Source organism: Colias eurytheme, chromosome 20 (genome assembly GCF_061535395.1).
Source record: "Colias eurytheme isolate Ceu_HAF_F1 chromosome 20, ilColEury1 Martin Lab GWU primary, whole genome shotgun sequence".
Taxonomy (NCBI): Eukaryota; Metazoa; Arthropoda; class Insecta; order Lepidoptera; family Pieridae; genus Colias; species Colias eurytheme.
Genome location: NC_142999.1, coordinates 6,914,449 through 6,941,543, shown reverse-complemented (window position 1 = coordinate 6,941,543; position 27,095 = coordinate 6,914,449). Strand labels below are relative to the sequence as shown.

General features: G+C 33.0%; 1 protein-coding gene across 3 annotated transcripts; it reads right to left on the bottom strand.

Moving 5' to 3' along the window:
• Positions 1-9: 9 nt before the first annotated feature.
• LOC149899754 (uncharacterized) lies at positions 10-26,265 on the bottom strand. Of its 3 annotated transcripts, none has more exons than XM_090113963.1 (15): positions 25,448-26,262; positions 24,958-25,308; positions 24,369-24,621; positions 14,349-14,515; positions 11,978-12,171; positions 10,123-10,371; positions 9,323-9,597; positions 8,692-8,899; positions 8,301-8,427; positions 7,628-7,847; positions 7,103-7,252; positions 6,685-6,783; positions 6,399-6,606; positions 5,833-5,900; positions 10-2,064 (listed from the first exon to the last, which is right to left on the bottom strand). In XM_090113963.1, the coding sequence occupies exons 1-15, from the start codon at positions 25,822-25,824 to the stop codon at positions 1,807-1,809; spliced, it is 3,204 nt and encodes a 1,067-aa protein (XP_089970089.1). In that variant the 5' UTR covers positions 25,825-26,262; the 3' UTR covers positions 10-1,806. The 3 variants fall into 3 exon arrangements, with proteins under 3 accessions (XP_089970089.1, XP_089970090.1, XP_089970088.1); XM_090113964.1 differs by having other exon boundaries at positions 10-2,029; positions 25,448-26,261; XM_090113962.1 differs by lacking the exon at positions 10-2,064 and having other exon boundaries at positions 5,332-5,900; positions 25,448-26,265.
• Positions 26,266-27,095: the final 830 nt, after the last annotated feature.

The window sequence follows — 27,095 nt, the reverse complement described above, 5'->3', positions numbered from 1 at the left end:
TGATTTTTTGGCATTTCCTCTTTAATTATATCTCTTAAAATCAGATCAAAATAAGACATACACTAAAGTACAATTTTATAACCTTAATATTAAATTTGTTCAGCTTGAGTAAAAATATCATTTAAGATTTAGAATACCTATACGAGAAATATAATAAAACAAATGCCACCAACTTCAGGAATGTTACAATTACAAATGAAGTCGGCAAATTTTAAAATAACATCTCAGAAATTTAGTTACTTATTAAAAAGTATTGACATACATGACATTAAACTTCCTAAGGATAGGCACAAAGCGAAGTGTGTTTACATTAATATAAATGAAATTGACACAAAATTAATATAAATTTAAATTTTCTTATTATATAAATAGGAATATTTATTTATATAATAATAATATAGATCATTCATACTTTGGAAATTTTATAATGAATTTAATTTAAAAAGAAATGCTGTAAAGGCAGAGTTCAATACTAGAATTTTATTATAATTTCGAACACGATTGTCGACATCACATACTTGTCAAACAAACTATACTAGCAACACTAGGTGTACATTGAACACATACTTTAACAAATTGATTCTCGTTGCCTAGAATTTGTTAAGATAATTTTATCTTTTCTATTTTTAATAATTACTTCATAATAAATTTTTATCGAATGTAGAAAGATAATGTTCTCATTCATAGCGAATTTTATTTCTTCTTTTTCTCAAGTATTAAAATATTAAGCGGTCGAACTTATAATATGGAGTTCACAAGGATGATAAATGCGTTTATGACTGTTCGCTCTACTAATTAACCATTAACCAAAAAAACATATTATTATATGCAATGAAAATCAACTTGTGCACATATACCTAACTATCGACATTCCAATTTTTTATCGACTGTAAGATCGCTAATGAATTTAAGCATTCGTAGATTTTTTTCGGGTTACACTCAAGCTAGGAAACCTTAAATTTACCCTAATTTTGTCTTTTTCTTTCGATTTTACATTTTTTATTATTTTAAAGATGAACATATTAGAATTTTTAGAAGGGAATGTCAATATACATTTAGATTGAAATTTGCAAGTATCTTTTATTTTAAAATTTCACAACAATCTTACATAAGCTCTTGGCTAAGGGGAACTAGGACACAGGACAAATATCTTTTTAACTTTTAAAACTAAGAATTCAAAGTTTTCATGTCATGCGTTCTAGTTCAAACGTGGTATACAATAGTCAACATTATCCGACATTACACAAAATCAAACATTGTAGTAAAACTAGAAGTTTCTAAAAAACATGCATTAAAATAAAAGCGAATGGAGTATGCTGGGATTGAAGTTATCCATCTCCTGACTTGCGTATGCTACGGCAACGTTGAGTGAGACTGGTATCAGAATCAAATCCTTCTAGAACATTCTAGATTATTCTTGGTTGCGGAGGTTCTAGATCTTTCTTTTTCGTTGCGCTATCCCTGCTCAAGTATTGTCTTCAGTTATAGGGCTAAGATATATAGGAAGATCATCTGGAGTATCATCGTGTTTAGCATTACTATATTAATTAAGGAGATAAGCATCTGGGGTGGACATCATTAGACTTTAAAGTGGGTAGTCAAACATTTCTCTTGTATTAAACAGTGATTACTGCGCTATATTGGAATACTGCAATGCATATAGAGTTCAGGAATTACTGGATCGATCCGTTTGTTTAGCTTGTGATCAACTGCATTATGTAGTATATGGTATCCTGTTGATTTCTGATCGCTACTATCCTGTATATGGACTTCTTATCGTGGAATAACTGGATTACTGCACTGCACTCAAGAATCACTGGAACATTCCCTTTGCTCAGGCACATCTTCAACATGTTCGTTCTTCTTATTCATATTGAGGTCTGTGTCACGCGCGTGCGGGCGGGAGCTGCGGGAGTTGCGCGAGAGGCGCGCACGGCACGACCACCTCGGAGCACGCGCGGCCCGGCACTGAGGCCAGCGAGCCGCGAGAGGGCAGCGAGGGCGCGGGCGACGGCGCGTCGACGTCATTCTGCAATCCAACGCGCTCAGCTCAGCCGCCGCGCACTACAACACGGCGGGAGGGGGGGAGCGGGGCGGGGCGGGGGAGGGAGGGGGAGCGGGCACCATTACACTCTGCCCGGCGTACGGTCGCACCGACGTTATGGTTACGTACAGGATAGCACCTGCGCAGTAGATGCTATATAGGTGTTGCTACAGTATGTGGGCCAATGAATTAACCAAATACATACAAGTGGGCGATAAACACGCAGCAAGAAAAAACTACACTATGATGGTAACAAAAATGCCTTATTAAGAGATATCAAAATAGATGAATCCTACTTAACCAAGAAGTTATATGAATAGATATCTTAATCAAGAGGATTTTGTTCATTCATCCTGTGTGTTCCAAGAAAAAAAAAGATAAACTGGTTAACTGTTTCAAGGAACAAATCAAAATGCAGTTAAAAAGGTTACACACTTAAAGAAATTAACTTTGTAAGCACGTCAAGAACACACGAATAAAAACAGAGCTACTGCGCAGGTATTCGTAACTTATGAACGTGGTACAACAGTACGAGCGTAGCATACAATACTGTTTTTGAGGCCACATTGATTTAGTTTTGAACAAATATTATTTTTAATTGAACACTACATTCAGCACTATATTCAGAGAAAAATACGAATTCTATATTACGCATCAATGTAACCTTAAATGTTCGCTTAATCGCCTTTCTGGGCAGAGCTTTACTGAATCGCTTAATAAACGCTTTAGAAACTAAGAAATAAAATTAACAGTTACAATACTATATTTACAACTAAAAAAAGTATTTCTAAAGCGTTATGTAGCGTTTGTTCTATGGTAACTATTGTAACGAATGTAAACCAAATTTGATTGTGAAAGTAATTTACAACAGAATTACGAGTAGGTGACAATTTACAGAACTAATATTTGAAGTGTGAAGCATGACTTGGGGAAGCGTGAGGAGTGTTACGGATAATGACATTACGACTACAACATAAATGAGAAAAATCCATTGAATACTGTCTCTGTATTTAATTACTCTACACGTATAAAATGGACTTTGACACACATGCAAAATAATAAAATGACATGAATAAAATTATTACCTTCCACCAAAAGCAAGGTGAATTTGTCTGAAGCAAGAGTTTGAATGTAAGTATTTGTGTATGTGACATATTGAAAAATAGGAGGATATCAAGCAGTATTTAATATTATGAATATCTAGTTGTAAAATATCGTGGTAGTTCAGGATAGTATTAGGGGAAAATCAAAACTATATAATTATACGGATAAATGATTGGATATAACTAGCATTAGTTGAATAGAATGACTGCTATGTTATTTGGGAAGTTAATTCAAGCGACAGACATGTTATAATGAATAAAATGAAACATAAATGATAATAAAATATAGCTGAATAGCGATAAAACAATAACAATACAAATATAAATACGTACATACGTTTAATGTTACCAAAATAAAAATATACAAATAAAAATGGACTATACACGCGATATAAAATATATTTCAAAAGCGCCGTAAAATACAATCACATATACTTTTCTATCAACATATAAATATGTTTAATTACCTTCAGACGGTGGATGCGGATAATAAAAGAGTAATTTCACAAACATTGTCTAGCTCCCAATACTTGGCCGACTAAAAAACAATCACACAACAATATTTTAGCGGCTACATTATAACTTTACCTAATCCTTCAACTTTTATTTAATTAACATTATTCTCTTCTAAACTAATCATAGAATGGCAGTGAATGATATTTTTTTATATAAATTACGAATGAAATCCAATGAATCCTATATACTTTAACAAAATCTATAATTTATTATTCTATTCTACTCATTTGACAAACAATGACTAGATATATTTTATGTTAAAACCAAATCAATTTTAGTTTATTTACAAAAATTGTATTCTAATAAACTTTACTACGAAATTATCTATTGAACAGTACGAGGTAAAATTCAAAGTCATTTACTGTACTAAAGAAAACATTTTGATATCACACCTAGCTAAATCAAATACAAATCTTACAACATTTAATAAAAAATACAGATCCATGTATCGTTGAAGGGAACATTAATAATAATACAAAAGGAGGAATTTTATTCATTAAAATTTCCCGTCATGCAAACGACAAACAATATTGAAAATATCTAACACACAATTTTAAAACAGTCGAAAAACCTAGCGTAGATTACTTTTTTCTAGCGTAAAACGGAGTCTATGTCTAAGTTTGAAACGTCTATATTTGTCTATGGCACCACTAGTTTCGGAATACGGATAACAAAAGTGTCGCTCAGTTGGTCTCGGCCACACTGTGGTTGCGTTCCGTTCTACGCACTTACTGTGAGCGACGCGCTTACAACCCAAGTACGTTCTCCTAATCGCGCTTGTCACTTTGCCCTGACGGTCAGCGGTAATCAAAAGTTGTGTTAAAAAAGACAATAAATGAAAATATTAACGATTTCACACATTAAAATAATACTAGCTAGGAAATAGTAATTTTTAGCTGTCATTGAGTCGGATATTAAATTTTTGGAAAAAAATACGAAATTGGTGCAAATACAGGGTTTTATAAAAAAAAGAACAAGAATATCACACTTTGGATGAAAGAATCATTAGAATATAAATTTTCGAAATTTAATTAGCAAAAAAAACATTGAAAATAGGATCATTGGACGAGTTATAAAGAATGTGCAATTATAAATATAACAGCATAAATATATTATAATATATATTAATATAAATAGATATGACGTCACAGAACCAATAGGAATTAAGTATAGAGCAAGCCAATATAAATAAACAATAATAAACATATAAAATTATATAAATTATTTGTAAATGGAATTGGACGCAAAAGACGAAAACTGAAAGAGTCGTTAGTAAGGTAAAAATAGTTTCATTTTACTAGAAATTAAATATTTTTTTTGTATCTAATCTAGAATTATGAATATCTATAATATTATGCTATTTTTACTTTACAACAACCTCAACCCGAAACCACAGTTACCCGATATGTTTAAAATATTTGCATTTATGAGGTTTCTTAAATAAAATCATATTAACCTATACTTCAATCAATTGCTTATTATAAAACTTAAAACCGGCTTTTTTATCTTGAAACACAACATAATAATAACTCAATATCACATTTATGCCCATTTATTTTTGCAACTTATTTACTACACTATAATAAAATGAATTTTTAATCTTGAAAAACAACATAATAAATGATTCAATATCACAAATTTGTTTATCTTTTTTTTGCAAATTTACTACACTATAATAAAGGTAATAAAACCTCAAAAACGCAAACATCAAGACAACCAAACGAGCGCTCTCAACAGGGACACAAAAGCGAGTAACGCGTGCACGCATCGCCTCAGCCCCGACAGCGCTGACAGCGCGACAAACGCCGACATCGCTGACATGTCTGACAGGCTAGTCGGTTCTGACAGATCTGACAGATTTGACAGTGCAGGCGGTGCCGACAGCGCCGACAGATTTGACAGTGCAGGCGGTGCCGACAGCGCTGACAAATCCGACAGCGCGAGCGGTACTGAAAATGCTGACTGTGCTGCGAATTCTGACAGATCTGACAGTGCAGGCGGTGCTGTCAGCGCTGACAATTCTAACATGGCGGGTGGTGCTGACAATATTGCAAGTTCTGACAGATCTGACAGTGCGAGCGGTGTCGAAAAGTTTGACAGGTCTGACAGTGCGAGCGGTGCTGACATTGCAGAGAGTGACAGGTCGGTGTGTGCTGACAGAGTGTTTACCTTCAGTGGCACGGGCGGCACCTCCAGGTGGTAGCCGATGTCGCACAGGTTGCGGAGCAGCTCTAGACCTGGAATGTGTGGTGTGATATTTTATATTAATCATGCTTTTTATTCAATATTTATTTAATTTTTTACATTTTGTATACTTATGTCTAGAAAGATAGCTTACAGATGATATAATATGAACACTGATATTTAACATATTTTATACTATATGCTAGGCTTTCCAAAGCCTACAATTTTATCGTAATAAAGTCTTAACTCAACTGCCTTGTAAGACTGTTACAAACAGCTATGCTAGTTGAATACAGTATAACAAAATTGTTGCACAGAATATTCCAAATTTCGTATCATCGCTAACTTACATAATATTATAAACATGATAGTATATGATTATAGTATTTAATTTCGACCTTGAATAAACGGTTATAATAATAAACAATTTATATGGCTAGGAAATTAAGTACATATAAATCTAAAGATAATACAACCAACGCAAAAATAAACGAAAATATCCTATGCAACTTTACCAATAGAAAACATATTTAAAATCAACAAAACCTTACCAGGATCTCTATTATCAGCATATCTCGTTTCCCAGGCGTCAAAGAGCCGGTTATAATACCTAGGGCCGGCCAAATAGCCCAAGTATTTATGTGATTCCTTTGTAGGGAATACTCTTTCCATATCGCCCGTTTGTGTTAACTCGTCTTCCGCTTGTATAAGGTGACGCACGTCGTCCGGTGTGAGGGTTGATAGAATGTCTCGGAGGTACTGAAAATTATTAATTGTTATACAGGTTTTTATACAGGGTGTCCGGTAAGTAGTTAAAAAAATATTATATTAACTTACCATATCACGTTCTTCCATATTTGTGTAAATAATATGTTTATCTCTTTCTTCCTTTGATAAATATACCGTGTACAATCTGCTGTCGTATGGTAAACCGGCCTTAAATAAAAATACGTATATTTATATTTTACATAGTACATTAAATTAATATCCTGGCATTTAATAACCTGTAAAATTGTGAAATAAAGCCTTCTTAAATCAATTTTTGTCAGAAACGAAAGTAATATTATAATATCCAATTAAATTGATTCGAATCGAGACACCAAGTAAAAATTACCCCAAGTAATACAACAGACAATTATAAGGGTGAAGTCAAGTTAAATATGTACTTAATAACAGAATCAAATATGGAAATCATACCATACCATAGTCAATTAATATTTTATTTACTGATTTATACATTTATAAGCTAACTCACCATTTTATGAGGTTTATCCTTGGACAGCATTTCTATGTTAGTTTTAACAGGCACTTGAAACTGTGCTATGTTGAGTACTGTGGAAACTAACGGGCCTTTCACGTGAATGTCTAGTGGGGATGCACTGTGCAAACTGGGTGAGATGTTTACCTAAAATTATAGATAAAATAAAAAAAAATGTTTTGGCTTAATACAGATTGAACATTGAACAAGTAATACATGATTACAATTATGGAGCCTGCCTATAGTTTCTCTGGACATCAATTTTCTCTCTAGATAAGAAAAGGATTGAAAGAAACAAATGAACCAGATAAATTATGTGAATAATTTAATGTTATAAATTGTTTAGTTCACACGATGTATCTTGTTTTAATTTAAAATTATATTTAGTTCTTTCTAATTGTAGAATATAACACGCATTACAATGTTACGCTTCTTGTCGAAAAAAACAAAATCGCATGAACAATTAGTATAAAAGATTTAAGCAAAGTAAAATGCAATACTACAAAAAAATATATAACTTACCTCCAACAACCAAGGTTTCAAATCCTCATCGAGCAGCACATCAATACCAAACAATTCGTAACAATTATATCTAGACGTGATATTGGCCTTCGTTAGGGAACTAATACTGGCCTCTCCAGATATAATAGTCTTTATTACTAGATCCTTTATGGATGCCCATAGCGCGTCCGTGTCTACGTTCTTATCAGTCTTTAGGTATTGGAACAAGGTTTGGAGCGTCCTGGAAAAACCATTTTTATTTCATGATTTAAGTTAGCTAATAATTAATTGGTTTGTTTGGATATAGTCTTGTTGATTATAGAGGTATTTTTACCGCATAGTGCTTTAGGGTAACTGCGAATGTAGGATTAACATAACCAGAATTAATGCACTACTCAAGATATAAACCTTATAGACGGAATATATAGAAAATAACGATATTAGTAACGGATTTAATAATAGCATGTGGAATACGAAAGTTATCACATATTATCACATATGATATGATCACATATTTTCAATATAAATTAAGGAATCAATGCAATCAATGTAATCTGAAAAGATCGAAAATAATTTTTGTTTCACTTACTTTCATTATAACAGATAATTATTTAATCTCTATAATTATTTTTTGAATACTCATATAAAGTATAATTTAAACAAAAATATTGAAAAAAAATTAAAAGGCACTTACCACTTATGTCCTTCGCAAGCCGCGAAGTCCTCATTGGGCGTGTAGTTTTTAGACAATCTATTTATTGAGTAATTTGTTAAATGCATGTATCTATCGTTGAGTGATGTTAATTCGTAATTGTACTTTACTGAAATAGCAAAAAATTTATAAGTATTCCTTACTTTGCAACCCCAACAACACGAGAAAATAATGAAACCTTCTTTTTTTGATACATTGTCTTAATTCAATTTAGGAAAAACTTAAAAAAATATATACAATTAACAATAACAACAATTACAACTTAAAAAGATTTTACGCAATTATTAAAATTACGTAAGAATTGTGTTCAAAATTCGTTAAAAGATTCCATTCAAAGCCCTTTAAAAATTTGTAATTTCCAAATAAACCATACCTGAAGCAAACCTCGCAAGGCCGTCCTTATACAGATATATTCTAAGCGGATGTACAGACGTGACTAGCACGTATAACCGCAAATCGAACTTGCTACCATTGATCAGGTAAGGCTTGGACACATAGCGCTGAACTACAACCGGTCGTTTCTTGGGTATTTGCGCCCAGCGTGACACTACCTTTATACCTGTGCCTCTGGCTGACGCAGGCTGAAAGGAAAATTAATATTTATCTTAACATCTATAATAAAGCTATGGATGATTTATATTTTAAGTGTAATGAATAAACTTCAAAATTACTTTATCGATTTTAAAAATTATTTAACTATTTGGAAAGGTAATCTTTCCTAAGCAAAATAGGCTATCTTTTTTTCTGGTCAACAAAGCCGGACAATCAACTGGTCAATAATTATTACTTATAAATTTTATATATTAATAGCTACAAAAGCTTCAAAAACAAGATCGAAAGAAACGGTTCAACAAAAGCCCTTGTAAAACTAAGTTCTGTATCACATCACATTTCCGTGAGACATTACTTATACACAAAAAATGAATTCAACTTCAACTTTTCAATACTGTTTAGTTCGATAAATAACATTTTTGATCATGACACATAAAAAATACATATCTTACCGGTTTAATAATCCACCTTTCATTATTCGCCGCGTATTTCTCCCAATCGTGTTTCAATAGCTTCAAATCGTGAGGCAGCACATACGTTTTGGGCATTATACCGAATTCATCAATGCCAAATTTATTTGATAGTTTCTGTAAATTCCTCCACAATCTATCTTTTCTGCCTATTTGGAAGGTGCCGGGGAAGTGGTTCATTTTCTGACCATCTTTGATTGCTCTGAACATTAACGATTTCATGTGCTTTCCCCATATACCAACCCATTCTACTGTTTCTGAAAGGGCATTTCCATATTAAATTCTCGTATTCGAGCATCTATACAAATATTATAAAGAGGAAAGGTTTGATTTATTGTTTGTTTGTTTGTTTGTATGAATTGAATAGGCTCCGAAACTACTTGGCAGATTTGAAAAATTCTTTCACTGTTGGAAAGCTACATCATTTCTGAGTGACATAGGCTAGGTTTTATCCCGGAAATCCCACGGGAACGGGAACTATGCGGGTTTTTTTTTGAAAACGCGGGCGAAGCCGCAGTCGGAAAGCTAGTTATTAATAAAATAATAAGTAATTTTAAAATAATAATTATTAGGATAAGTCCCAGTATAGGATATTTAAGACTAAAAGATCAGACAAACCGAGATTATTTTATTAGTCTCAACAATGCAGACAATAATGCTAACTTAGTTTGTTGAAATTTATGCTCTATAGCTTCCTGTGAAGCTAAAAAATAATACATTTGTTTATTGCAGTATTAAATCAGCACATATATAAAAAAATAATAATGTGTGTAGTTACATACCTTCCTGCGGACATTCAGCTGTATCACACTCGCTCTTGACCAATCGGAAGCCAGAATTCATCAATGTCTTCTTAACAACTATCGGTGTGATTGTAGTGAGCTTCCATTTTAAATGTTTTTGTATAGCCGCGGGAACTTTTAACGGTACTGTATCGTCGTGGGCTATGAACTTTAAATATGGCGGTACTCGTGGAAACAGGGATGGACGAAGACAATTGCCTAGAGTTTCTGGTAGGTTGAGTGGTGAATCTGTAATGTATGTTTATTTTAATTATTCATGCATGTATTACATTTAGTTTTGTTGCTAGTTAGCGTCTGTTTTTAATTTATCTTTGCAATAACAACAAAAAATTCAATTTACTTTTTACCAATCAAAGATTAATTATTATTGAAATAACTACTTCTGAATATTTTTAATCCAACAATGTAATAGATACTACAATTTATTTTATAGAAATAGTCATAAAAATATAACTGAAATAGACATAAACCTTTCAACTTAAATAACACAGTAAAATGCATCTTCCAATGAAAGCATATCCATGTCTTTTATAGAATTTTAACTGTAGGTATATTAAAACACTACATAAAAACGTCTTCATACTACTAATATAAGCCTAAAACTAAAACGAAAACTAGACTACAATCATTAATAAACTGCTATATTTAGCCCAAAAACTCATAATTTCCGCTAATATAAATTCCAGAACAATCTAGAATATACGATAGATACTATTCAAATAATGGGCCAAGTTATTAAGTTATTTTAAGTCAACCTTTGCGTGACGGCAGTGCTTTGAATGGATTAGTCGTATGTAATGCTGTTAGAAACAATTGATCTTGGCTCGTCTTTTCTGAAAATTAAGTGAACATTTACGTGTTTAAATTATCGTCGATTTAAAATATAAAGTCTATGTAAAAACAATTAAAATTAATTACGGCAAATTACTGCTGGAAGATTTTTCGCACATGTTTGTGATTTGACAACAAAACCTTCTTGTGTGTATAATATTTAAAATGTAGAATGAAGATTTACTATACATAGAGGCCTGTAATAATATTCTTTCGGGATCAACTTGGCCAGTCTCTAGTGCCTAACTCAAGGCCATAATTTATAGTAGAATTTATAATAAATAAATGAAGAAATTAAAAAAAATAGTAATAAATTTGTCACCAAAGAGGTATTTTGTCCAAATTACAATTCAATTACATATACACACACACAAACCAAAAACTAATCACATTTCTTTAAAAAATAAATGGAAATTCTTATAATTTGCATTATTTATACCTATAAATTAGCCGATACATTACTAACATTCTAGTGACGTTTCGCCTTGTGAAATCAAAACGTCACAGAAAAAACTGTAGATTGCCAAATTGCGTGTACAAATGAATGAATAATTCGACACGCAAATTATATCACTATGATGATGTATCGTCATATAACATGTGACTTTATTATCTCATCATGTCGGATCAATGTTTTATTAGTTGATGATTTAAGCGTAACGTTGTGTATAGTTTATAGTTTTTAATAGTTTTTCTTTTCATGTTTAATGTTTATATTAGCAATTTGAAGACATTAATGGGACATTAATTAGGGAAATAGAAATTTAAGATTAGGACGTTTTTAATTGAATGTTTTGAAGTGAAATTTCTTTAAGCTCGTTCGGGGTAAAATTTCAAGGCAAAAACCGTCAAGTCTCCATGACTTAACGGTTAGGTAAGGAGAGGATTTTGGTATCTTTGAATCTTGCCAAAGAAGTTTTACTTCTGATACGTGTGCTCGGCACACACGCTCTTTTTTTATCATTACGTATATCTCTAAAAAAATAGGCAAAACATTATATACCTCTGGACAAACATTTCTTCGGCGACATAACAGTGCCATTGAGTTTATTAGTGATCTTCGTGACCGAGTTCTGATCTAGAACATTCTTCGTGCCGTTGGGCGGGGGCTTCTCTAGTTTCTCTATGTCTGTAATGTCTGTGTCCATTTGCCATGAGTCTGTGACTGCGTCTGGTGATGGGGACCGGCTGTGTGAGCTGAAAATTAATATCATCTTTAGAATATATGTTTTTTTTTGAGGTTTTATTTGTATTATCATTGGGAGGTTAGTATTATCTGAAATCTTTTTTCAGGTACTTATTTATCTGTTGGCTATGTATAAAGACAAAGTATGTAGTTATGTAGTTCTTACTAGCCATTTTTTTTTAAGATAAATGATACTTAATGACTGCGAAATGATTGAGCTAGAGAGCTAGTCTATAATATAATTTCTTCATAACATATAATTCATTCATAACAGTGATACATTGTGATAGTAAACTAGCACTCGGTACCCCAGTACATTTACTTATCTGAGATCATGAATAGACTAAAATACACGCGCGACCTGTTGATCCTCTAGTCTACTTAACGCGGGCACATAATAATACAATCTTCTGACAGAAAAAAAATGATTTTGTTTGTGTATTTAATATTGGAACCGTCCGCCAGCAACATACTATGACTTAGGTAATAAACAATCAATTCGTGCTAACCAGGAAGAAGCATGCTATAATTTACCACGATTTATATAAATTTATAAAGAATAGAAAAAATTCGATCACGAGGCGGGACTCGAACCCGCATCCTTTCGCGCCATATCCGCCCCAGAATGGCGCGAAAAGATGCGAAAGGATGCGGAAAGCATTTGAATGCCATAAAACCAAAAATATCAATTACCACGATTAACACATATTCTAGAATTCTGCAAAACGCCCCCACCGTACGTATTAATATCACAATCCTAAACAAGTTTGAATACGCAAACGCCATAAATAAGGTTAATTACTGTCAAAATGTATACTAGAGCCGATAGATATTAGTGCGGATTTCGTAGTTGTTTAAATTATAAACGGATAAATATTTTAATTGGCAATTTTATTTTTAAGAAGATCAAACAAACAAGTAGGTCAGATACTATCTAGACCATAGAAATCTAAATAACAAGACACTAGAAGTCGTAAGCGTGCGTGACCTTGTCGCCACTCAGGTGATTTGCACATCACCAGTGCATTCGTCACTGTTCAGTTGCTCTGGAGACGTATGAGTGTATACATGGTGTGTTTCAGCAATTCCCATTGCGGAAATTCTTCCACAAGTTGTAATTATACTTATAAAGGAATAATATTTCATCGGAAAATATATTTTTTTAGAAATAATGCCGTTTTTCCTTAAAATTATAGAATATTTACAAGTATTACGAGTGTCACCATAGTAATCGAAATAACAATGAATGACACAGTCGACCATTCTTATTATCACGTTTGTTCGTATTGGAGCAAAAAGTCTCATATACTTAGGGATGTTATTCTAAAATAAACCGTAAATTCGTGCGTTAGGATACATATTCAAAAGCTTAATTTAATAGATAAGTTAGTTTTCACTAAAATCAAGCTGTCCAATAAAAGGCATAGTTTACTTGTGTGTACTGTTTAGCTTTCGGTTTGAATGTGTTGATTTTGGCGACAGCGGTTTTCATACGAATTATGACATTAGAGCACTTCTATGTGTCTTGTTATTTAGATTTCTATGATCTAGACTCTAGGCGTATGTTCTTGTGTGTACCCGAAAAGATGGAAAATAATGAGGGTAGATGTATCCAACTGTATCTTTTCAATATGACGAGATTGGATATTACTATTTAATGTCAGGAAAATAAAATTCGTATTACAGCTAACGAGTGATTTACTGCAGTCAAACATTGAAAGCTGTCTGGTGAATCATGAAATTTTACAAGTGATCTCTTTATAGCCGCCGCTTTTAGTAAACGGAAATACATATGGTATTTCTGCATGCCTTGTTGGTTTAAACTTCGAGTCAAGTTATTCTTAATAATTAACATACGAAACGTTATATAAATGACACTAATATTACGAAATAAGCTACATATACATTGTTATTTACCGTTTGATCTACAGAGTAATAGATAACGGCCTGGAATGCAAACTATGTACAAATAATTATCCTACTAACTATGTATAATGTCCACATTCTCTATCTGAGAACTGTTATAGATTATGGGCAGAGTGGCTTAAATCAGTATTTATTCCAGTATGGAAAAGTGACGGCCTTAGACAACCCATATAGGTCCGTCTCTTTTCTACGCCGAAATAAGTGCTGCTTTAAGACGGATCGATAACCCAATTTGAAATACTAAAAAAAACATAATACTCACTCTTCCTCCCCCTCAATGATATGGCAGTCGACTTTACTATTGGAGCGCATCTTTTTCGTTTTCGCCTTCTTTTTACTTTTGGAGGGCTTTTTCGCCGGTATCGCGGTGACGGAGCTCACGGGCAGAGCGGGGCTCACCGCGGGCCGCGTGGGCGTGTCCTGGCGGGGCTGAAAACAATGACATTTTATGTTATTTTTTTATATTTTTGCAGGTTCGGTTTATGTTTTTATGGTGATGTATTAGTTATAGGGAGAAATATATATATGTTGTGTTAATTTAATAGCTTAAATTTAAGTATTTTTTATTCGCAATAAATAGCAGATATTCGCGATCTATACATACTGTTAATTCGTGATATGAATAGATGATAAATCCCGCCTATTACGTCTTGTTTACTACATTAATCTAGATAAAATAACTGATACTATTGCTATAATAACACTCACTATTAAGTTTCTATTTTATCTTAAAGAAATACAATTTATTGGCAAAATATAATAAGGATAGTTAGAGCACTAGCAAACGTGCCGTGCGTGACGGTGTGCCGTGAATTGCGATTATAAACCGTTAGTTGGTGTATAATTCACACGGAACAGTCTAGTCTTTAGATTTTAGCTAAATTTGTAATACTTAGTTGTATTTAGTTCTAAATTTCTTATTCATCGTGTGAATTCGACTATAGCAAAATATCTCTCAATTTATATTTAGGTACGTAAAGACGATATTTCTCTTTTGCTGCGCTTTTATAACAATTTTGTACGTAATTCATACATTTCAGTAATAAATAGTTATTCAAGAAATACATGCTATCTAAGAAATTAATAAACATTTATACAAACGTGTAACGTGTATCTTTTGGAATAAAAATATTTGAACATAAAAACATACACCATGACTCTACATTTTCATAAACATTATTCTAACCACGATCAATTTACGAAAATCTACATGTCAATTCTCGTAATCCCCTATAGTCCATTGAATGAGTCCCTCCAAGGGGGGTCTAGAGTGCGTGAGTTAGTAACGTAAGATGTTTCTTCGGAAACATGTCAAGAGTCCCTAGGTAATAAACATACTAAAACCCCGGGCCACTAGGAGGAGCCCCGGAGTGGGGGGAGGGGGGAAATGGGTCCATTTTTTCATTTTTCGCTTAAATCTCAAAAACGGTACATGTTAGAGAAAAACTTTCAAGGAAAAATTGAAAGGCCATAAAATTATCTACAAGTTGTACTTGAATCATTTTTTCCTATATCCTACCGTTTCTGAGTTATACGCAGTAAAACATGATTTTGGCTCAAACAATTTCAACATCAATCGATCAAAAAATATTTCTTTCTTCCAAAAAACTCAAATGTGCAACTTGTGACCAGTACTGATAGATTGCTCTTAATTAGTTCTATAATTGGTAAAATAAACACATTCCTCCATGGAAGCCTTTAGGAGGAATCGATTGTCAAAATATTATATTAGGGCAGTTTGAGTTACTGAACTTGATCTTTTTATTTTTTTCTTCCAAAAAACTCAAAAGTGCAACTTGTGATCGGTACAGATAGATTGCTCATAATTAGGTCTATCATTGCTAAAAATACCAGATTCCACCACGGAGGCGTTTACGGGGAATTGAATTTTATCAGGGTAGTTACGATACATGAACTTTTTATTTTTTTCTTCCAAAAAGCTCAAAAGTGCAACTTGTGACCGGTACAGATAGATTGCTCATAATTAGGTCCATCATTGATAAAAATACCAGATTCCACCATGGAGGCGTTTACGGGGAATTGAATTTTATTAGGGTAGTTAGTTAAAAAGTTCATGTATCGTAACTACCCTAATAAAATTCAATACCTCCTAAAGGCCTCCATGGTGGAATCTGGTTTTTTTATCAATGATAGACCCAATTATGAGCAATCTATCGGTACCGGTCACAAGTTGCACTTTTGAGTTTTTTTGGAAGAAAAAAAATAAAAAGTTCAAGTATCGTATCTACCTTAATAAAATTCAATTCCCCGTAAACGCCTCCATGGTGGAATCTAGTATTTTTATCAATGATAGACCTAATTATGAGCAATCTATCTGTACCGGTCACACGTTGCACTTTTGAGTTTTTTGGAAGAAAAAAATAAAAAGATCAAGTTCAGTAACTCAAACTACCCTAATATAGTATTTTGACAATCGATTCCTCCTAAAGGCTTCCATGGAGGAATGTGTTTATTTTACCAATTATAGACCTAATTAAGAGCAATCTAACAGTACCAGTCACAAGTTGCACTTTTGAGTTTTTTGGAAGAAAAAAATAAAAAGATCAAGTTCAGTAACTCAAACTACCCTAATATAGTATTTTGAAAATCGATTCCTCCTAAAGGCTTCCATGGAGGAATGTGTTTATTTTACTATTTATAGACCTAATTAAGAGCAATCTATCAGTATCGGTCACAAGTTGCACTTTTGAGTTTTTTTGGAGAAAAAAAATAAAAAGTTCAAGTATCGTAACTACCCTAATAAAATTCAATTCCCCGTAAACGCCTCCGTGTTGGAATCTGGTATTTTTATCAATGATAGACCCAATTATGAGAAATCTATCTGTACCGGTCACAAGTTGCACTTATGAGTTTTTTGGAAGAAAAAAATAAAAAGATCAAGTTCAGTAACTCAAACTACCATAATATAATATTTTGACAATCGATTCCTCCTAAAGGCTTCCATGGAGGAATGTGTTTATTTTACCAATTATAGACCTAATTAAGAGCAATCTATCAGTACCGGTCACAAGTTGCACTTTTGAGTTTTTTGGAAGAAAGAAATATTTTTTGATCGATTGATGTGGAAATTGTTTGAGCCAAAATCATGTTTTACTGCGTATAACTCAGAAACGGTAGGATATAGGAAAAAATGATTCAGGTATAACTTGTAGATAATTTTATGGCCTTTCAACTTTTCCTTGAAAGTTTTTCTCTAACATGTACCGTTTTTGAGATTTAAGCGAAAAATGAAAAAAATGGACCCATTTTCCCCCTCCCCCCACTCCGGGGCTCCTCCTAGTGGCCCGGGGTTTTAGTATGTTTATTACCTAGGGACTCTTGACATGTTTCCGAAGAAACATCTTACGTTACTAACTCACGCACTCTAGAACTTTTTATTCAATGGACTACTATCAAAACATAGCACACGTCTATCAGATGTAGATAATATAATCACATACCGGATTTTTATTGAGCTGTTCATGGATTAGTAGAGAATGGCGCAAACAGCTGTGTTCACAAATCTACATAACTGCGGAGCCGCGTGCTCAATGTCACGGGCAATCCTACTCGATTTATATATTCGCTCCAAATTAAACCACGTGCTCTGTGATTTGAGAACGTGATTTCACAACCTTATTCTTCAAATTTAGTCATTCATTGTGAATTTTAATGTGCGAGTTTAATGTTTTTAAATAATATTGTAAAGTCGAATTTATTAACATGTGAACAAGTATCAAAGCCTACGCGATTAACGAATATAATTCTCTATTGTTAGTACTAAACGTGTAATTTAACAACTCCAGGTGTTGTTAACGTAATAATTAAAAGATAAAGACGTAAACATTGTTCAGCATACCTAAGCATGTAAGATTAAAAAAATAATATCAAAGAGTAAATGAATGTTACGCTTAGCATATCATCTGATAAATCTGAATGATTTTCGCTGTCATTTACGTTCTATTCAAGGTTAATTTTTATGAAGTAGATAATTTATTAATCAAAACAAACGCATATCGTCAATATTTGCTTTAACAATCTCGTATTACTTATACCAACACATCATTAAGTTAACACATATTCAACTTAAACATAATACACTGTAAATACACGATGATAGAGATAAAGCCATAAAAATACAATACATTTTATAAGGTGTGAAGATTAAACATTAGCGGAAAAATGTGAATGAACAATGTTGCTATAAAGTAGCAGCATTCTTACAGTAAGCCTACCGTCTAAAATAACATTTTCAAACAAGCCACCGTAGATGTATCCTCTACACCTGCCACGTGAGAATTGACACAAGGTTAACAAAAACACAAAATTGGGACGCACTGAAATAGAATAAAACGTGGAAAACGAAAACGCACTACTACGAGCACACTTGTCTCAATTTTGGCAAACATATAGTATTTCACACGCACTGTTCATATCGACAAAGCCCCAACTTTCCAGTCGAGTAATTTTAAAATATTGAACCAACTGCACGCGATCGCGGATCGATTAAGTATTTCAAGCGGCGTTTAGTAGCAGTATTAATGCATCGTATTGACATTTTGTGCTTGGCATGGCGCCCGTCGGTTGGTGCCACAAATCCTTACGGCACGGCACAATGAGCTTTTTAAATAAAATAGATTTCGCCACCCGATTGTCTAGATCGCCGATAAAGCCGGGTTAAAATAGATTTTATGAGGCGTTCCTGCGGTGCCCCCACTTCGACCTGCCACTCTGATTAGTAATACATGTCTAAATGACCGGTATTTTATTTTAGAATGATCATACACGCCAAGAAACAATTATAAAGGGACATCCCACCAAATTTTATATACAAAGGTGGCGCTACTATTAATAGATATCGAACAAAACAAAAGCTGCTTTCAGGGCTCCTTCGAAGAACCTTTTTTAGAGCCTAGACTGAAGATAGAGTCTATTTATAGAGCAAAATATCAAGCATACAACATTGAATGAAAATTAATTTATCGACCCAACTATCGACTCAAATTTATTTAAGTACCTAGGTACCAAAATGATGACTAGGATGCTAAAAAATAGATGATTCGTAAGAGCCAACTTATTTTAAGGATATGCTATTCTCAACAATTGAGAGAATAACGCTGAATCATTCTCGCTTAGATAATTTTCTAACTAATCTTATCATAATAATTGATTAGCCTTTTTTGTACATCACACATATAAAACGACTAACTTGTCTATTGTTAAGAATAATATTATCTGAATATTTCAGTATTTCCTAGAATCAAGTCGGTAAAAATTTGAATTGTCCAATTTGTACCAGTAGCGTTTGGATCTAACTTGATATTTACCATTAAATGAGCCATCTATTAGTGGTGAAAACCAGTAAATAAAATGTAGAGTCGAGCTGATAATTGACATAAATTGATGCTGAAACATTTGATCCACAAAACTTCAAAACTTTATTGTACTAGGCCACCACCAATTCCGATTTTTTCTGCAGTGTACCTACCTAAAAACTAAGAACTATTATCTATAAAGTACTTTTTTTGGTTAATCTAAAATTAAAGTATTAACGTTATTGCTGTCGCATTGCTGATTTAGCGCTGACATTGCACCAAACATTAATCTTTATGTTCTTTTATCTATAATAAACTGATAATCACAACAAATAAATTATTCATCCTAACAACACCTTACATCATAGTAACAAAGCCAAAAAAGAACAGGCAAATTGAGAACCTCTTTTTTCTTTTGAAATCGGTTAAAATGAATGTGTACCTCTCGTAAAAACCAACTATGGTGTTTACATACTTTTTTGGGTCTTTTAAGAGAGCCAGAATACTAAATAATATAGTAATATAGTGAGTAGGTAATAATAACTAAAAATAAATATATTATTATATTGTACAGGATAAATTATATCTATATTTATAAAAAAATACTTTTATTTACATTGCGTCTATCTGTTTTATTGTCAACAGCTTTAAATTATTAGTCACCGATTGCAGTATCTTTTAAATTTAATCGCCAATAAATTAATCGCATGTTCCCTCCAAAAACGCAGTCATTGATAAAAAAATAATTATTATTGTTCTTTATCAATTTCCTTTTAGACTTAAAATAAATTGGCACGTTATTTATGTATCGTAAATAATGACTGTTGTTATAGATCATAAGGAAAAGATACGTAAAAAGTTTTGATAAATTCGTTGAAAGTTGTAACTCTATTAATTAGTTATTAGCTTCATGAAAATGAATCAGTATGAACTGAAAGTTTTACACTGAAGCTATCGAGTTTAAATTAAATTCGTATTGTTTCCGCAACTCTGTTATCCCTAAAAGAGCATATATCTACCTACCAAAGAAATAAAACTTTGTAAAAGTACCTAATATTATAATAAATTGGTTCCGTATGTAAATAATAAAAATTATTTAAACTAAATTTGGGATTCAAGTTACCAAACTTAAAGGATAAATTTTGCAGCTCCGAGCTTAAAATTATAACTTCTTTTTACTATATTTTTCGTGAAACTATAAATTCATGTCGCTTTTCGCACACATACACCATTGCCCTAGTGACCGAGTAAAGTACAAGCCAGCAATTGCAGGAATCGCTTAAAGATGTTCACAAATTACCTTCGACTAGAAATTTTGCACCGGAAATCCTAATTTCTGCATGCAATTTCAAGAAGTCATTCCAGAAAATACAAAATTTAGCGCGCTACCCAAAAAATTTCACAAGCCAAATACGTTAAAAAATGTTACGCATCTTATAATTAAAAAAAAAACTTAATTCAAAGTTGTTGCATTATTATTATTAAGTTTACACGCTCCTTATAAAATAGCGAAGAATAAATAAATTTACTAACGTAACAATCAAATATTTATAACACTTATAATAACTTACACTGTGACAAAATTTTAAAATAATCTTTTTTAACGACGGCATCACATAAACACCAATAAGAATGTCATAAATTAGAACAATAGTTTATTTCAGTCCAATGCTGAAGCATTCATGGTCACTATTTCAACATTATCTGTAATTCTGTAAGACACAACACTCGGCATCGCGTAACGAAAATATCTTCGTAAAAATTCCACCGCTTCCGAAAACTCGAAGATGCGCCCATGCGGTCGCGTAAACAATAATTTACGACGTGCGAAACCGCGTATCACATAATAATTATTACGCACAATAATGTAATCACGGATAGCCCACTTTAGTCTCTATTATCTGTTAGATAAGATCGCAAAACACGTCGTACACGACGCGGTGCGTCCTTTGCCGTAATGAGCTTCGTACTGGGACGTGCCGGGGCGCGAAAACCCGTGAAATCGACTTAAAAACAAAAGTTATAAATTGCAACTCGTTATAACGAGTTTTCACTGCGTGCGAATTGAGTTTGAAAATCTTCTAAAGTTCTAGCGCGGAACGAAGGAAAGGAATTTGAAAGTGTTCTAATTATAACTTATTACATATTGCATAAAGAACTCATATGCTAAATAAAAACGCCGCACCTACCCTCATAAAGACATATTCATAACATCTATTTTGTATCAACTTCCATACAATAATACTGTCTGGATTTTATTTCTCCTTTAAAAATCGTATATTACATGTAACATATATTTGTCGTAGCATACATTTGAATACGAAAACATTCATGTATGAAAATGATCATTTCAAATCGGTAGACAACTTTTTCATATCTTTTTCATGTGTTTAAAAAATACTGTATTACTCTGTAGATTATGTTAGTACCGTATCACATTACAATGCTAAATGTTTGTAATCAGGTCAGTGGTTCATTACATAATGTGATCCATTCATGCAAATGTTTGAATGCATCTTCAGTGGTTAGTGAAGACAAAGCTTAAACAATAATACCATTAATGGAAAATGTTCTCTTGAAATTGATATTTTGGCAGGCCTCCGTCACTCGCTCAAGGTCGCGCTATAAGTGCCTACCGCACAGTAGGTCGGTACCGACCCAAGCGGCAGTTGGTTGGCACACGCGAGACTGCGCACCCGCGTCACGTTTCCCGCGCTCGCTACCAAGATGCCCGGTTATTGCGATGTGGACAGGTGTCAGAGTTCAAGAGTGAATAACAAGGAATTGTCTTTTTTTCAATTGCCTAAACAGGAACAAACCTACCAGGCTACTTTTTATCCAGGAGACACATATAGCGGGTCCACGCGGGTGAAACCGAAGGAAACAATTACTACTATCAATAAGATTTCATTTTTTTTTATTGTATAATGTAACAAATATAATTAACAATAAAAAAATTAAGTGTTTAAGCAACTCTGTGTTTAATTTACGCGCTCGGTACAACCCTAAAGTTCTCGTTTGATGACGCAATCACGCGGCGTGCGCGGGAAACTCGCTTCTCGGTGCGTGTTCGTTGCGTACATTTCTTACTGCAGCCGAGTTGCGGCGCATTTTGTAGGTAAATATAGCGTAGGTATTTTAGCTTTTGTATGGGAGTGATGTATCTGTTACGAAGTAACTATTCTCTAATCTGTGATTTTGGTTTTATGGCATTCAAATGCTTTATAAATTTATACTTATAGAATGTTCTAATAATAAAGTCAATTTATCAATGTGAATCACTTAATGAACAATGAATTGCATAATTGTAAATAAAATATCTATGTGTAATTTTGAAATAACAGCTATTTTATTTATCTACTAACTAAAACAAATATAGTTTTTCATTAAATCTCCTGAAATTGGCTGCCCGAAATTGATTCATTGAGATAAAAGCTATTCTGAATTGATGGGTGTTTTCATTAAGATGAATATATGAATATAACATCAAAATAATTTGGAAAATCCAAAAGTGCACGCCTCATAATTTTTTTTAATAAATATTTATTAATTATTATTTTTGTTTATTTAATAACAATTAAACCACATCGAATCAGACCCTGAAAAATGAAAGGGTTCTATTCCTGAGCATACTCAAGCGTAAGAGAAAAAAAAAGACTCGATTAGTAAAGTATTTCGGTCGCTATCGTGTTAACAAGAAAAAGGATCCGCACATACAGACACACGGACGTCCAAGACAGAACTTTTTTAAACTGTTTTTTAACTAGTTTAAATAACAAAAATGACATCAAAAATATCATGAATGTTAAAAATAGTGTTTTTTCTTAATATGTGTGTGTATGTATTATCTTACAAGTGCAATGTATAATACATAAAGACATTTTAAGTTTGAAAAATCAGATGTTCTGCGCGAAGTGACAGTAGTACCCACCTCAACGCTTCGCTTATGAGGCGTGCAATATAATCAAAGTATATAATATAAAATAACCAATGATATATTGCAAAATATAATGTATTTTGATGATACAAAAGCACTTCGTAAAGAAGTTTAGTTGAATGAATAATATTTGAGTTTGGATTGATAAAGTAAGTTAATATATTTGTATACTAGATTTCCGCCCGCGCCTTCGCCCGCGTTTTCAAAGGAAAACCCGCATAGTTCCCGTTCCCGTGGGATTTCCGGGATAAAACCTATCCTATGTGTTAATCCAAGTTACACTCTATATGTGTGCTAAATTTCATTGTAATCGGTTCAGTAGTTTTTACGTGAAAGAGTAACAAACATCCATACATCCATACATCTATACATCCTTACAAACTTTCGCCTGTATTAAGATTTGAAGTGGTTTTTTATGTGTCATATTGAACCTTAAAAATAAATATTAATCTAAACATTGACCCAGCATTATGATAACTGATTCATATCAGAGTAATTGAATTATCATGCATAAAACATTTTATATTGAAAAGAAGCAATGAAAAAGGCAACTGATAACTGAGAATTTCAAATGACCATATACATACATAGTTAAAAATTTGAAAACATTGGTTTCAAATGAAATAATATTAGAGGTTTGATTTTCTTTTACAACACAAGAAATCTAACTATTTTTAAATTCGCAATTGTTTTGATTAAGCACACTTCAGTAGACATACTACAAGAATTGTGGTGTGGTGCCTTGATGAAAGTGGTAGTTTAACCTCAGAAATGAAATATATATGGAAAAAAATTGACCCAAATTCCTAAATTGAATATAATCTTTTTAAGTATTGTTTTCTCAGAATCACTATATTCATTATTTTCTTATGTAATTAAATTTAAGAGATTGACTGTAATATTGAAAAAAAATATTTTTGTGGTTGGATTGATTGGATTCACTTTACGATAGCAGTGCTTTAGGCAAATGTTCAATATTCACCCTCACCCCATTAACAATATAACAAGCCGATAATCATAAATTCCTTACCGTAGGAACAACAGTTATATCATCCACTGTATCACTGTTTATTGCGGTAGTCCTTAACACATGCATTTTGTACACATCGTCTGTTGGCGTCACTATAACTTGGTCCTTGCATGAACACTTCACACCTTTGTTATAATTTATACTTTTATTGGTTGGAACTGAACTAAGAGCAGCCACTGCAGATCCGTAAGAGTATCCGGTGCCTGAATTGTCTTTCGCTCGCTTCATGTTGCTCGTCAAATATGACATTTGGCTGAAAATAAATTAAATTACTATTTATTACACAATTTAGGATTATTTACTCTCTATATGTAAATTTAATTATGTATAGAAATACAGGAATAATATTTTACAGATAAATTATAATCTTACCACAAAACAATTTGAACACAGTCTTAATTTAAAACAGGGATCTGTCACTTTAATAGTTGTCTATATGAAGTACGACAAAACCAGATTAAAGAGATCCCACGCTTAAAGTTAAACCCTGTCTAAAGTTTTTTGTGGTAAGACAGTAAGATTTTAGGTAATTATTTTATCAGTTTAAATAAAAACAATTGTGGCATGTGTATATAACCTATAAACATACCTATCATATCCAGGCATGGGTGAACTTATATGAAAACTACAATAAAAATTATCAGATTCACTAGAAGCTCGCTGTCGCCTTCGGCCCTCTACTGATTTATTGTCTTGATATACTCTGTTTTTTGGCTTCTTTAATATACCCTGTGGTGGAGATTTTGGTAAAGGATTATTGAGTATTGACTTCAAAGGTTGCTTTGTCATTTGAACTTCCATCATTTCCTGGTCTACTTTTTCAAACAACTCTTCAACTTTGGGTAAACGGCTATCTTCAATTTTTGAGTTGGACAGTGTTGTTACAACTATAGGTCTTGTAGGGCTTGTTCTATGAAATGTTGGCCTTCCTTGTTGATACCTAAAATCAAAGTTAAAAGTGTATATTAAATCACGGAATGACTAATATTTAGATAAACACACACAAACTTGCATGATTTCTCAAATTAATAAACTACATATTTTCATATTAGGTTATGTTAAAAAACGGTTTAATTTACCCATGATGACGACCGTAATCGTGAGCCATTACGTAGTCTCCGTTTTCTGCAGCAGGCAATGTGCATTCGTAATGGAACCTGTCGATTCGATAATCGTGACCGTTGTTTATCGTAAAGTGACTCTTGTTTGGTAGAACGCGGTGGCGATGGGTGATATCGGCAGATCGACACGTATCGCGCACTGCATCCTCGTAAGGGGATCTTTCGATGCCCTCACTGCGGCACCGCCGCCTCAACACCCTCGCTGGGCCTCGCCCTGACCACTCAAATACTGATTCCAACGGATCACACGCGTCAAAACCGGCCTCGTAATTTGAGCACGATCGCATGCCATCCATATCCGCATCTATCCACGACGCATCATCACATCTCCACATGGATCGTACCACACATGAAATTTCACTAATGCACTGTTAATTTTGCTGAAAAATACCCTTGAAACATGCACGTCCAGGGACGGCGTCGAGGAGGCCAGGCGACGACAGCTGACAGTTCGCCGTTTTACATCCACAAAACAATATGCCAGCAATCCCGCCAAAATTGAAAAAAAAATGTTCTTTTTACAAATTCACCTTCAACCTCGAAGGATAAACGAAAATCACGAGATTGGCATTAATGAAGTAAGTTACCAATATTCATAATCTTGAAATTGGTTCGATCAATGGCGATCGACATATCACAAATAATAAATATTTTTCACAATGTTGCAAAGATTATATTATGTTGTGATAGAAAGTTGATTTAAATTTCTGATTTTCATATTATATCATTGATTTATTTCTTTCCAAAAAATTTTTAAATTATTTTTAATCTGGCTTAATTTGATATTAAAACGCGTTTCATTAAAGAAACGAATCTTCAAGTCTTTTTTGGAATATAGGACATTGTGTATTCTTTGATCTTCAATGGCGGCCAAAGCTGACACTGACATATGGTAGGGTCAGTAAAAAAGAAAATAAAAATAATTTAAATGGATAATCATTTTATTAATTATTTCAAATTGTTTATTGACAAACTTCTTAGATATTGTAACTACTTGTGTATTTATATGAATTATCATATTTACGTATACAGAATGCAACAAAATCCCCATAATACTTGTAATGAGCCCATAAAACTGAACAACTTTTCCCAAGGAACATATTTTGTTAAATTCCAATAAAACATTATTTATTATCTCAAATACATAATTGTCGTTGTAAATTTATGATAAAAACTATTATAGGGAAAATCAAATACCTTTTAGTGATTTTAATTTTCCCTATTTTTTTGCATGCCGTACGGCCGTGTGTAAGCGAGAGGGAATGATAAGCGCCGCCATTTAAAGATATGCTCATAGACATGGACGTATAAAAAAAGACGGACGGTATATCGCCTAAATATTGAGTGAAGCCTAGTAATGGCGGCGAAACATCCATGCGTGTGTGCCATGTTGCCATGGCAACAGCTGTGTTGATGACAATGGCGGCTGTATTTTTTTCTATAAATTTTGCCGTAATAATTTTGTCATTAAAACATAAAAGAAATAACTTGCTTCCCTGTGGAATGTAATCCCTTGTGTTTTGTTATTTAAAATTGTACTGTTGCGACACCATTTAACCACGCAAGACGGCATTTTAAATATTTTTTGTGAAACAGTGACGCAGTT